Source organism: Microplitis demolitor, chromosome 8, assembly GCF_026212275.2.
Source record: "Microplitis demolitor isolate Queensland-Clemson2020A chromosome 8, iyMicDemo2.1a, whole genome shotgun sequence".
Lineage (NCBI taxonomy): Eukaryota > Metazoa > Arthropoda > Insecta > Hymenoptera > Braconidae > Microplitis > Microplitis demolitor.
The window spans coordinates 17,018,176-17,032,106 of record NC_068552.1 but is presented as its reverse complement, the minus strand read 5'-3'; the positions used below and the strand labels follow the sequence as shown (position 1 = coordinate 17,032,106).

The window sequence follows — 13,931 nt, the reverse complement described above, 5'->3', positions numbered from 1 at the left end:
GTTATAATTAAACTTTGACGTTTTTGACTGAGGAAAGAAAAAACTTGATTAATTATTCAGAAGATTTTTAACATTTGAGTGAAAAACCAAAAGATCCACCAAAAAAATCGATGTCCGAATTGAACTCGTTGACTTGGTTAGCTATTCTATTGTACGGTCCATCGATTTCGTAGTTTTTATTAGATCTTAGCATGTTAATTATTCGATTGCTCCTGAGACACGGTTTATTACAGACTATACCAAACCCTCTTAGTATATCAGGTGAATTAACCAATCAATTGATGATTTTATAGAAGAAGGTTAGGTCAGTTATTTGTCTATATTAAGTGAATTTTTTTTACTACAAACTACAATTATGCTGTTATTTATTTATTTACAAATCTATTTACACTATTTTAACTTTAGACAATTAGTATATAAATTATAATAATTACTAAAATAATTAATTAATAATAATGATGAGAAGTTGCATCAAAGATGAATAGTCTGAAATAATTGATGACTGAGTCACCTAGTTCGCTCGAATAGCCACGGATTTAGTTGGCTGTGATATCGAGGGATCGATATCTACCGCCGAGATGACTGCCTCCAATATCGCGGTCGTCGGTTCAATTACCTCGATAAATAAACAAAAAATATTAACCCTCCGTCGGCTTTACAAACTCAGATTATGACTAATATCAAATACATACTTGATCAGTATCAACTTCAACCTCCTGCAAGATGTAATCGAGCGTCTGTACAAAATGATCGGCGTTTTCAATTGAGAAAACCATCGGCGGTTTTAATTTCAGAATATTATTATCAGGCCCGTCGCTGCTTACAAGAATTTTTTCGTCCTTCATTCTAGACACGACGTGCTTGGCCTCCACCGTGGCTGGAGTTCTCAGTTCACGATCACGTACCAACTCAATTCCAATAAATAATCCGACACCACGTACATCTCCAATAATAGTACGTCTTCGGGATAATTTAATTAATTCATTCAACAAGTAACTGCCAACTCTTGCTGCGTGCTTTTGAAGACCTTCCTTTTCAATTACTTCCATTACTGCATTTGCTATCGCACATGATACCGGATTACCCCCGTACTAAATATATAAATAGTTATTATTTATTTATCCCTTTAAAGCGATAAATTGTTGGAAGGTATGGCGTAAAAGCCAGGTAGCAGTTTATGGATTGATAATAAAATAAAATAGTTGTCACACTCAAGTGTCACAAAAACGGAGATAAAATAAAGTTTGTAAATAAATTGTTTACCGTATTAAAGTACTCGAGCCCGGTACTTTTAAAACTGGCGGCAATCTCCTGAGTTGTTATAACTGCGGCCACAGGATGCCCATTTCCCATTGGTTTACCGATCGTTACAATGTCCGGTATTACGTCCTCGCCATAAAGTTGGAATGCCCACATGTGTGATCCCACCCTACCGAATCCAACTTGAACTTCATCTGCGATACACAAACCTCCGGCTTGACGTACGTGGCTGCAATTATATAAACATTCATTACTGATGTTCAGCATTAGTTGTAATTTAAAGCAGAGTTCCTGCTCAATGGCAAGGAAAGATAAACTCACCGGTAGACATTTTTGAAATAATTTTTCGGGGGAATTATTTGCCCGCCAACGGATACAAGACTTTCGGCGATGAATGCACGAATACCTCGTCCTTGGGTCTTAACATTATCGCAAATCCTCTTTACATCGTTCGCGTACTTTTCTCCGAGATCCTCATCTGGATAGTCCACGTCTCGATATTTTCCGCGATAGACATCCGGACAAGGAGCCTTAGAGTAGCGAAAAAAAAAAAATAAATAAATAAAAAATAACGTCAAAAATAAAAGAACAATTTGAGAGACTGGGATTTGAGTGCGTGCAGGGGATTAACAATCAGCACTTAGTAGGTCTCTATTACATCCATTGCAATTGGAGAACTCGAGAAACTGTGAAGGAGCTGCTCAGGAAGAGGTTGGGAAAGAAGGATGAGGATAAGAAGCTAAAAGACGCCCGATTAAATTGTATAAGGGAGTAAAGAAAGCAACGTTTGCATTCTTACCACGTGCACCCACTCCTTTTTCCCGTTCTCCAGTTGATTGAACTTGTAGGGTGAGATATCGATCAGCGAGGTCAAGTGTCCGTGATAAGCACTAAAATCAGACGAATCAGACGTTACCTCAACATTTCTTACATCGTTATGATTAAAGCGTTTTTTTTTATCGATCGTCTCCAGGGCCTGGGCTAAATACTCGTTTTCGAAATATCGCAAACTGAAAAATTTCCAATATTTAATTTAAAGTTTATTTAGTTTTATTTATCGTTGTTATTATTTTCAATTTGTTATCATGACTGTAAGACTTATGCATACATTCCACGTACGTAATCTTATGTCACCTAAAATGACAAGAGGATTATGTGGATGATAGACTTCCGCCAATGCGGAAAAAGTAATACTCCGAGTTCTCTCTCATACTTGGCAGACGTACGTTTTTAGTAACAAAACTTGTAGCCTTAATCCTCTGAAATTCGTGCCTAGACTGCTAACTCAAAACTGTAAACAACAAAAAAAAAATAACGATAGCATTAGTATTGTTTAGTTCTGTATCACGAGATCTGGGGGACAGGTCCAAATAAATAATATCCAGGCCCAGGACACCTTGCAATCCATAGCAATTACTGGATAAATCTTATATATTTTTTATTTCTTTTCGCTAACGTGTCCTTCAAGTTACAGTTCCAATTAACAAGTTGCGATTACTTACTGATCTAGAGCAATAACGTCTTTATTTCCAGTGTGTGCTTCAGATAATCTGAGTGCCAGATCGTTCGCCTCGCTTCCAGAATTAACGAGAAAACAAACAGACAGCGGCTCCGGTAGCAGCGAAGTCAATCGACGGGCACAGACTACTAAATTGTCATGCAGAAAACGATTATTGGTACTCAATAATGACATTTGCTGTTGACCGGCTTTTACAACCTCTGGATGACAATGTCCAACTGCAAAGTTTTATTTATTTATTTTATTTTCTATCTGTAAAAATAATTTACAAAGAGCGTTAATTTTTTACCATGCGCCACATTGTTGATACAATCGAGGTAACGTTCCCCCCGTTCGTTGTACATGTACTGCCCAGTTGCTTTGACAATCTTCAAAGGATTTGATCGATAAAAGAGCTTACATGATTGCCTGTAATCAATTTTTTATCGCCTTTAAAAATAAAATGAAAAAAACCTAATTATGATTAAAAATTTAGCAGATAAATTTTTATCGCAACGTATTTTTATCAGGGATAAAATTTTTCCATGTGATGGTAGTATCGGGTATCGATTACCTTGAAAATCTATTTTATAATAAATATAATGATGAGATAAACATGGACTTGATCTAATCACATAAATTGAATCGATTACTTAAAAGTTTGTTGAACATGTTTGTTGATGGAATATTTCCTTAGTGGTTTAAAGGTTTTTCACGTAGGGACGATAATGATTTCCCATGTGATATCGCAGAGACGAAAGGTAAGTACGTGTGCGGTTAAAATAGCCAAAGTACTGATGCATCAGTTGAATGGGTTAACTTTATATTAAATGAGGGATTTATAAATCCCAGATACACTTAAGTATTTCGAGGAGTTCTGTACCGGGATGAGGAGATAAATCAATGGAGAGTAAGTAGCGAATTGAAAGTGAGAAGGACAGTTTAGAGCGAATCGCAGCTTTAGCTATCACATCAGTTAATAGTGTGTGAAATAATATATGAATTATATTATAGACGAGGCTGAACGGACATGAGTTGGAATGTAGAATCTCATTGTCGGCATTTGGACCTATGAATTATCATATGCTCGTGACATTTTATCACATACGACCCAATTCTCACTTATCCCAGTGATAATATGCTAATTTGCGGCGCCTCTATATACTGATGATCGATTCAACCGGCGTCATCCGCAACGTTATCAACCCGACCATAATAATTCCTCCGATAAATTCACCAAATCCCTGATAATATTTTAACTGTTTCTTTTTTTTTTTTATTTAAAATCAATGATAAGCGACTCTGTTTTTTTTTTTTTTTTTTTTAAATTGTCTAAGCTATTAAATAAAATCATAACTTACCCAATATGCCTTTCTCGTAATTTTAGAGTGTCATTTTTAGGCATTTGTTCAAGTGATTCCGAAGAACTTGTTGCAGTTGTCGGAGTCATTTTTAAAAAAAAGTCTACATAAACACAATTTTAAATTGTCAATTATAAATAAAAAACGCATTAAAACAATTTGGCAAAAAAAAAATTAAAGAGTGAATAAAAAATAAATAATAAAAAAAATCAAACCTTATGAATAGCCAGTAAAAGATGATGATTCCTCAGCTTCCGAAAGCAATTGTCAGCTTCTGCTGAAAGCGTCCCGACCTATAATGGTGACGTCATATATAGGATCCGTAAGTTGGCGGGAAAAAAGCGGGGATCTGCGCGCGCATTCGCATGAAATCCTCCCGCTTAGCTGCTATTCAAACTACGCTACGCTAGATCCCCACAAAACATATCTATATACGTTATCAATATATATATATATATATATATATATATATATATATATATATATATATATATATATATATATATATATGGAAGTCTAGCATATACATAATGTATGACTATACCGAGCAAAGTTTGTTTAAGCCGTATCTACTTACACTTCTCACACTACACGTTTCATTTAGCGTCTTCCGTCCCCCGGCGTCCGATAACATGCGCTTACCACTTAAACATGTCCTGCCCCTCAGCCACCAACTCTCCAAGTCCAAGGAAATACTAATACTAATACTAATACTAATACTAATACTTAATAATAACTCCAAATACCAACTGATATAACATGTCGTTTTTACAATTTATTCAATCATTGAATCATCACGAATTAAAGTCATTTTATCGGTGACCCTTTAATTGGAATGGGTCACCTTCAACAATAGTCTGAAAAAATTTTTTAAGTATTTTTTATTGACTAGATGAATGGATAATAAATTGTTTAATCAATTTGTTTGACAGTCGTTTTAATAATTTAGCGCGTAGCGAAGTTACGATATTGTGATGAAAGAAAATTGGTGATAAGAATTATAATCTAAGACGCAAATAGTTATGTTATCAAATCAACGACCGAGGGTCATTGTGGGAGATTGTTGTCACGTGAAGGAGGCTCGTTCTAATTGTGATCAAACGTTTATACTTATAAATATATTTTTATCCCAGTCGATCTAATTAGACTTTTAAATAAATTAATTAAAAATATTGATGATAATACCGCACAAAAAATATATATTTATTATATACATTGTAGAAGTGCAAACTTTGTTATCTGAGTAAATAAATCACTCGTATTAATGTTTCCTAATTCCGATATAGATTTATTTAGATGGATTAATGTAGATCAGATAAAACTGAATTAGAGCGGATTAGCTTATGCTTTAACTACTCAGACTTTATTTTATTTTATGGACGTCATAGAAACTTTTAAAATATGACTTGACCTTTTGTTGATGTCGATGAATTTTTTGCCGATGACTATATGCTTATTTTCGGGCAATCAATTGAAGATAGAAATCTAAACAAATCGACTCCGAAACAACTTAATCAGCTTAAATGATAACAGTTTCAGAAGCATCAGTTATAGTGAGATTTAAATTGATTTTCGTTGACAGCAATTTGTTAACTCCCTTTGCACACTATTCGGTACTGCACTTTTCGATAGATCTACACACTCCCGCTCTCGTTCGTTTCATTCGACGAGCAGCACAAATATGTACATTCTGCATCGCTTCGGTTCTCACATCACTAAATTAGTATCGCTCTACCGCGTTCAATCGATTTATCACTTTAATTTTTTTTATTAGACTACACAAATAATAATTACAATTTATTGAAAAAAAATTTTTAAATTTCCATACTTAAGTCTATCTGATTTAAATTTTGCAATTGCGAAATTACTGCTAATGAAGAAATTTCCATTACGATAACGCGATTTCGTAATTTTATTAAATAAAAAATGAGTTAATGTGTATGTACATATGTGTATTGATAACTTTTTGTTTCAAGAGTAAGATTAAATATTGTCTTAGTAGACTTTATCGACGTTCTCTTTTCGCCGTCAATGCACCTGCATAAATATTGTCATATCTACGTTTGTTCTATTCTATCGTAATAACTAGGGACACGTGTGGCCTCTCGATCAGCACGTGAATCGTTTTTTTCCTACTGACCTCTTATCAATATTTATATTATTTACTTTTCCTTTATTTATTTTTCTTGTCCATCTCATATGTATTTCTGCTTTTTTTCCTTCAACATTCATAAATATATTATACTGATTATTTTTACTACACAGCAATATGAGGGCTAAAGGTATAACCGGGTATCAGGGAAAGTACAAAAAAAGTAGATAATTTAATCGACATTAAAAAACGTCTAAAAATGATGTATTCATAACTTTAGTTAAATCGTATCACAGCTAAACATGAAAATTTTTATGTGCGAAAAAAATAGAGTAAACTGTATTTATATTCTAATTTCTATTTCTTTCTGTATATGAGAGGTGGGCAATTCCAGATCTGTATAGTCCCATGAACTATGTCTTTTGTACAGATACGTATCCGATCGTTCCTCAAAATTCATTTTAGTATACTCACTAGTTCTTTTTTGTCCGGCACTGCTGTCTTTATTAACAAGCAGTAAAGCAGCAAAATAATCTTAAGTTGGTGACTTTTTATGAAACTTTGAGTTGAATACCAATCATAATTCATTTTCTATTTAGTATAAAATAATATAGTCCGCCGTGAATGCGTCTTAAATACATAGGTCACATAGCATAATGTTGTGTATACTAGAATATTTTGTATGTCTACGTTCTAAATACTGAACCTTCAGGAGAATTAAAAACATTGAATAGTTCCACGGATATGATTCCAGGAACTAGCTCCCTTTTCGCTCCGGAAACATTCCAGGTTCAATCCGGAATATTCCCGGAACTACCCACCTCTACTATATACAGGATAGAGGTACTGTTTTTGACCACTTTAGAGCCAGTTTTGGACGCTTGAAAAATTAAAATAAAATAATTTTCAAAATACGCAATAGCATAATTAATTCTTGGAACTTCTTTAGAGATACTTCTATCCCCCTATTTAAATGGAAATTTATCTTACACTTTTTCGTTAGTGAAAATAGAGTATAAATGCCCAAAAATGGAGCAGTGGCAACAAATGGTACCTCTACCCTACTTGCTCACACTACTTTGTAGATTTATAAATTTTAAATATTTTTTTTTAATGAGAATCCATTGAGATAAAAATTCTAAATTTCTAGATTTTCATAATTTTTAAGAGAGTGAAATAGGTAATTTTCAAATGATTCCTTTTCATAGACAAAGACCTAGATCATTAAATAAAATACTTCATTCGATGCATAAAGTTATTATTTATTAGATGAAATGCTTCTCGTTCGGAAATTTCAGTTTATATCTGAGAACGGCTGATTTTAAATTTCCATTTGCTGATGTAAGTGCAACAATGTTCGTTTCGTTTGTTTATATGTATGTGAGAAAGAGAATAGATTGCATATGATCTTAGAAGAATTTCATTGCATTCAAGTCTTGAGAAGTAATAAATTAGTGTAAAAAATCAATTGCGCATTAGATGTGCAATTATAGAGTAACCATAATAACATTGATCACAAAAAAATATGTAAATAGCTTCAGATAATCGATGATTTTTCTAGAAAACAATTTTTTTCTAAAATAAAAAAAAAATTATAATAGAGATCAATAATAAATAAATACAGCTCAGTACACGTGGTAACGCAACGTGATTGTTACGATCATGGTAAATATATGTGTATATATGTCCACGTGATTTAACGTTATCAAACAATATAATAAACTCTTAATAACCGAACGCTAGTATGAAGTGTGAATTATAATAATTGATAAATTTACATATGTATACATACAGCAATTAATTTTATCAATAAGTTTAAATTGATTAATAATTTATATTTATTGAGTGTAGATTACAATACACACCCACGTCAAAAATTATCGGTCAGAAAAATTTCCACAGATTACGTCAATAACGTCATTCGTAAAATGATGGGCATTATCTCTTCAGATTTATATTTGTTTGTGTAAAGATATAGATGATTAATTTTTGAACGAGTGTACAAGCACTTGATAAACCCATATGTTTTTTTTTAATTCAACAGCAACTATTGTTGATAATAGTTATGATACTGTTCAAGTGTTTCAAATGATGTGCTAATTTGATCAAACAAATATGAGTGGTTAATAATAAGTGTCAGGTATAAACGGCTCGAGAGTTTAAATGTTAAATATGCAATTACACCGATATCTTAGCTAAGTGACAAGGGTATTTGGTTAATTACCTGTAGATAATTGCCATGATAATTTATACAATGTCACGATGAGAAATGTATTATGATAAAACAAGTTAATGTCTCTCATTATCATATCTGTTGCATTAATTATTAACAACTGTTATTATTAAACTTCTTTGTTATTGTTGTTCAAATTCGAATAAAAAATGATAGTAAGGCATTTTTAATAATAACATAGTATATTTTTGAAGAATTTCGAATTGTATACTAAAATTTAAAAAAAATCCGCAGTCGGTAGGACTCGAACCTACGCTCCCAGAGGGAATCTGATTTCTAGTCAGACGCCTTAACCACTCGGCCACGACTGCTGCCCTCTGCATTTGCTGATATCAAACTCCCTACATAAGCATCAATCAACCGAAGTATACATAGATATAATATTTTGCTCTATTCTCCTTAACTTGCTCAAAATTTGCTTCAGAATTGATAAATATTCCCGGTAAAGAGTTCAATAAATTACATGTAATATACATATGAGCAAAAAAAAAAATATTTCATCTGTAAAAAAGTGCCTCAAGTATGCATGTATCGTAGTAAAATGATTGAAATAAAAATATATAAACAATACAGATAAACATGAGTCAGTACTCTATTTATTAATGACTTATTTAAGTTGATCCTTTCGTTTTGATTTATCACTTTGATTAATTACTTTTAATTTCTTCTTGTACTTTGTAGGATAAATTCGTATTTGTTTCATTGTTTCAATTACTTATTAATGACTTTTGAAAAGTAATGTTTAATAATTGATGTAATTAATTTGTGATTTTCAATTGTTCGTGCGTTTTGGAATAATTTAAATTTAACCTATCAATTTAATTTTTACTAATTAATTTAAAAATTTACTTGTATACCTTTGTTACATGTGTACATTAATTTTATTTTTTCTTTCTAATACTTGGTAAAGTCGGAATACCGAGGAATTCTATGAAAATTTTAAACAAATATTAAATAATAACAAAAATTTTTTGAAGAAAACCATGAATAATTGAATTACATCATGGAAATAAGACAGCCTCAATTTATATTTTTTATTTTTATATGATAAACGTGTTTGCCATTAGGAAACTCAGACTTCAGGGTCAAATAAACTTTTTAAATAAACAAATAAATTATTTTAGAAAGTTTAACTAAAACTTTAATGTGAAATTAGTTATTAAGAACATTGACAATTGACTACGTCGGTTTACACTTCACAGCCAATGAAGTACAAGGACATAATATTTTTAATCGATTTAAACTCCATCTGTAAGCTAAATAAAAAAATATAATTATTGGCTTACATGTAATCAGGAATCTGATTGGTTGAAAATAAGAATACGCCGCTTTTACTTGAGGCGCGCTTTTTGAATTTGAAAAAAACAGCTACGTAAATGTCATCTTAAAGCTGGGTCGTACTCAAGTAAGACACTTGTCTTTATGACATCTATAAGTTAACCACCAAAAAAAATCGCTGTAATAATGAGTGTGAATGTAGCAGGCATCAGACAAATTTAAAATTATTAATAAATAGACTAAGTAAATAATAAAGTAAAATTCAAAAAATGATAATCAATTAATGAATTAATAAAAATCTAAAATTTAAAAATTTTTCAGGAAGGCCCAGCCTCAACTACAGTAATAAATAAATAAAGAAACAATAGGATCAAATAAACAACCAAAAAAAGTATGACGAGTATCATATTTATTATGACATCGATTTATAATATTTAATACAATATAATTTGTTATATGCATGTATATAATTATCTTTATCATAATATATATGTATATATATATTTATTTATTTATTCATTTATTTATTTTAATCTTATATGTGAAAACCACACATATCTTAATAATTAAAAATGAAAATTAAAAGTAAAACAAACAGCTAATTAAATTAGTTTCGTTTCTGTAAATAATCATCGTTTTTAATGTAAATAATTGAAGTAAAAGAGCGTACATTCGATTTAAAATTTAATAAAATAAATTGTGAGCGCTGCAGACAGCCGAGATTATGTAAATAAATACTCTCATTAATTACTGACTTTATTATAACTATTATTAATAAATTCATCGCAAAAATAAGCGATAATTTTTTATTTAAAATTTGATAAGCTAAATTCACTTATTTAAATATTTCATACTCGACTATTTATTCATTTTTTTTTTGCCAGCGTAATTTATTTTTCCGTCGAAATAAATTACACTGCCATAAATTTCATACGTAATATGTTTTACTTTATTATCTTTTTATATATATGTATATATTATTTAAATATAATTTTTATAATTTCTATACGTACTTAATAGTAGAAAAGTTGTCTTAGTAAATATATATATAATATGTTATGTATGTATATATATATCACTGTATAAAATAAATATGACGTTTTTACTCACAATATAATTTTTATCAAGGAATAGTTATTTTCTTTTATTTATTACTCTCTTTTTTTTTTTTATTTTAAAATCTGCGCCTTTATTTTTTTAAACAAATGTTTTTTTTACCAGAATAATTTTAAAAAAATCATTTATTTAAATCTATTGTTAAATAAAAATAAAAAAAATGATAAACTAATTGGAGCTCGCGTTTCTACTCCTATAAATAACTTTTTTACTTATAATTTAAAATCGATTATTATTAAATCTAGATAAAGCTCTAAATCATTTACTATAAACTTTGCTGCTGCAAAGAATTAATCAGTTTATTTATCATTATTTTATTTTTATTAATTAATAACTTTTTTTTTATTAATTCTTGACCAAGTGTAAAAATAGATTTATCAATCTCCATTAAATCTCTTTCATAGATTTTTCGTCTTTATTTTATTTTTTTTTTTTAATTTTATTTTTTCTTCTTCACGTTACTGACTAACTCGGGCAGGATTTAGTTTCTTCAGATCGCAAAAAGATACACAGAATTAGTAATTAGTTATTAGTAATGTAATGAGCTTTTGCTGGACAATTTAACTATTCGTAGAAACGCGAGTACATTTTATTTTTATTTTCTTTTCATAAATCGATAAATAAGACAGAGAAAAATAAAAATATATAGATTTATAAGTAGACAGAACACTAATTAATGAACTCCTTACTAAAAAGACAGCTTTGAAACTCGTTGAAAAGCTAGCACTTACTACAATGTTTTTAATCCAACTTATTAATTATAAATTGATGAATTTTTTTTTTTATTTATTTATTTATTTATTTTTTTTTTTTTTTTTGTTTGTTTTTTTATTTTACTTTTTTATTTTTCAGATCCTACACGTCAACTACTAATTAGGCTAACACCTATCTATCCTGCTAAAGACAATTTTATAAATTATCATGCTGATACATGAAATATTTTTATTAATTATCATTACTCATTAGCTAATTAATTAATTAAGTATTTAATTAATTAATTATTAACTAAATTTTTCTTCTGTTAACTAAATCTACTCTAGTCGAGGTATTCTAAAAATTTAAATCTAATCCGTGAATGCAAACAAATGGCAGGCGGCAATCACGCCATCACATTAACTATTTATTTTATTTATTAATTACCATTACAATTAGCAATTGTTTATTTTTTTTTTTTTGTTTTTATGCTTATTTTTGAACAATGGATTATTATTAATATTAATTACCAGAAATGAACGAAGGTAGCTTCTGAACATTGAGCAATTTTATAAATGAATTTAATAAATATTGAAGCGATCGCGGATCCAGCCAGCCTTATTTGTCGCATATTTAAGGAAATTTTCAGACAGTGCCCACCATTTTTTGAAAATTTCCAATGACTTCCAACTGTTATAAGCGTATATAAATTTTATTAATTAATTAAAAAAAAATTAAAGCATTAATTGAAAAAAGGCGAATTATTACTGGGCATGTAAAGTAATTTCTATACTTTTACACAGGAATATTTACTCGAAATTTTTCTTCGAGTATTAAGTAGAAATTGAACAAAATATTTTGAGTTAATTTTAACCTGCAAACCCAAGTAACACAGCGACAACTTTCAGATGTTATACAGATGGCTCTTAAAAGGACAAGTCAAATTTTGTGTTCTTTTTCATCTTAAAGAAGACATTTCATTTAAAAAATCGTTCAGCTGATGATTTTCAAAATTATTTGTAATTTACTTTTTGTCGTCACTTATGTCAAGTCTTTAAAGTAGAAATTTTGTCGATGACATAAATTCCTGATTGTTTTGTCAACATTTTGGTATCTTATCGATTTGTCTAAAAATTGACATCTGATAGATGTCACAAAATTAAGCGGTTGGGAAATTTCAAATTATGAAATAGACAAGAAGATTTTACTGAAATTAATTTTCTAAATTTCGTCCAACTGCCAATTTATATCAACTGCAATCAAATGCTTAAATTTTTTTAATTAATTAATAAAATTTTCGTACACTTATGAGTTGAGTCATTAAAAGTTAAAAGAAAATGGCGGTACTGTCTGAGAATGCCCTCAAATGTAAATAATATATTTAAATTACTTATGTGACATATCACCAAGTCAGACAAATACAATATTTGTCTGTAAATAAAAACCATCCTTGCAGATTCTTTAAAAACGTACGAATATTGTAGAGCTTACAATAAAATCGCCTTTTAAATAATTTAATTATTGTTTTTTTTTTTTTAATCTTACTAATTATGAATTATAATTATTGAATATCAATTATGAATTATCAATTATTAATAATATTAATTATTCCCCGTCGACGAATCCGTTCGCACTGGATTTTTGAATGAATCATTTATTTGATCCATTAAAAATATACAATTACGTGCACCACCCGATTTATTTATAGTAATAGTGTACTGATAATAATAATAATGATGATAATTAATTATTTAATTATAGTAATAATAATAAATAACTATATTAACAATGGAATTATTTAACACTGGAGAATATACGATTACAAGACGAGCAATGTTTATATCTATTAATAATTAATCTTAAGTATTAATCATACGATATCAACATCGCTGTTATTAACTTGCAGACTGAGATTTTTCACATTGATTTTGACGAGGCACTGTTCAGTGTTACTAGAAAAACAATAACAATTAATATTATTTATTACTTATTTCATTTTTTTTTAATTAATATTAATTATTAATTATTAATTAGCGGCTTATTATTACTAAATAAATCGCGTCTTAGCATTACATCAAAGGAACTTCGGAATTCATTCATTTTTTATTTTAACAGCTAAAAAATGTCTCGGAATTAAACATCCCAATAAATTAATTTTTATATATTTTTAATTTTAAAATAGTGAGTTTACACTTTTTTTTTTTTTTTTAGATAATTAAATTGTGTGAATAAAAAATTACTTGAAATATTTTTGAGACACTAAATTACTGAGTTTTAAATGAATTTGAACTCTTGGAGTACAGAATTTAATTTCAGAAAATTCAGTACTCGAAAAATATATGAGAGAGTTAGTTTTAAATTAAAAATCGCGAACGCAGTGACGAGGGAATTGATAAGCCA

The 13,931-nt window shown here is 29.4% G+C and overlaps 1 protein-coding gene and 1 non-coding gene across 7 annotated transcripts; both read right to left on the bottom strand.

Annotated features, from left to right (window-relative positions):
• Positions 1 to 348: 348 nt before the first annotated feature.
• Positions 349 to 9,634, bottom strand: LOC103578841 (5-phosphohydroxy-L-lysine phospho-lyase). 6 transcript variants are annotated; one of them, XM_008560051.3, is made up of 11 exons: positions 9,302 to 9,634; positions 4,697 to 4,976; positions 4,335 to 4,546; positions 4,120 to 4,222; positions 3,069 to 3,187; positions 2,763 to 2,997; positions 2,060 to 2,150; positions 1,582 to 1,790; positions 1,264 to 1,489; positions 693 to 1,091; positions 349 to 616 (listed from the first exon to the last, which is right to left on the bottom strand). In XM_008560051.3, exons 4-11 carry the CDS (start codon positions 4,206 to 4,208, stop codon positions 512 to 514), a joined length of 1,473 nt encoding a protein of 490 aa, XP_008558273.1. In that variant the 5' UTR covers positions 4,209 to 4,222; positions 4,335 to 4,546; positions 4,697 to 4,976; positions 9,302 to 9,634; the 3' UTR covers positions 349 to 511. The 6 variants fall into 6 exon arrangements, with proteins under 6 accessions (XP_008558273.1, XP_053597200.1, XP_053597196.1 ...); XM_053741225.1 differs by lacking the exon at positions 4,697 to 4,976 and having other exon boundaries at positions 4,335 to 4,412; XM_053741221.1 differs by lacking the exon at positions 9,302 to 9,634 and having other exon boundaries at positions 4,697 to 9,252.
• On the bottom strand, positions 8,674 to 8,755 carry Trnas-aga (transfer RNA serine (anticodon AGA)). Its single transcript has one exon. It is a non-coding gene; the product is annotated as a tRNA-Ser (tRNA).
• Positions 9,635 to 13,931: the final 4,297 nt, after the last annotated feature.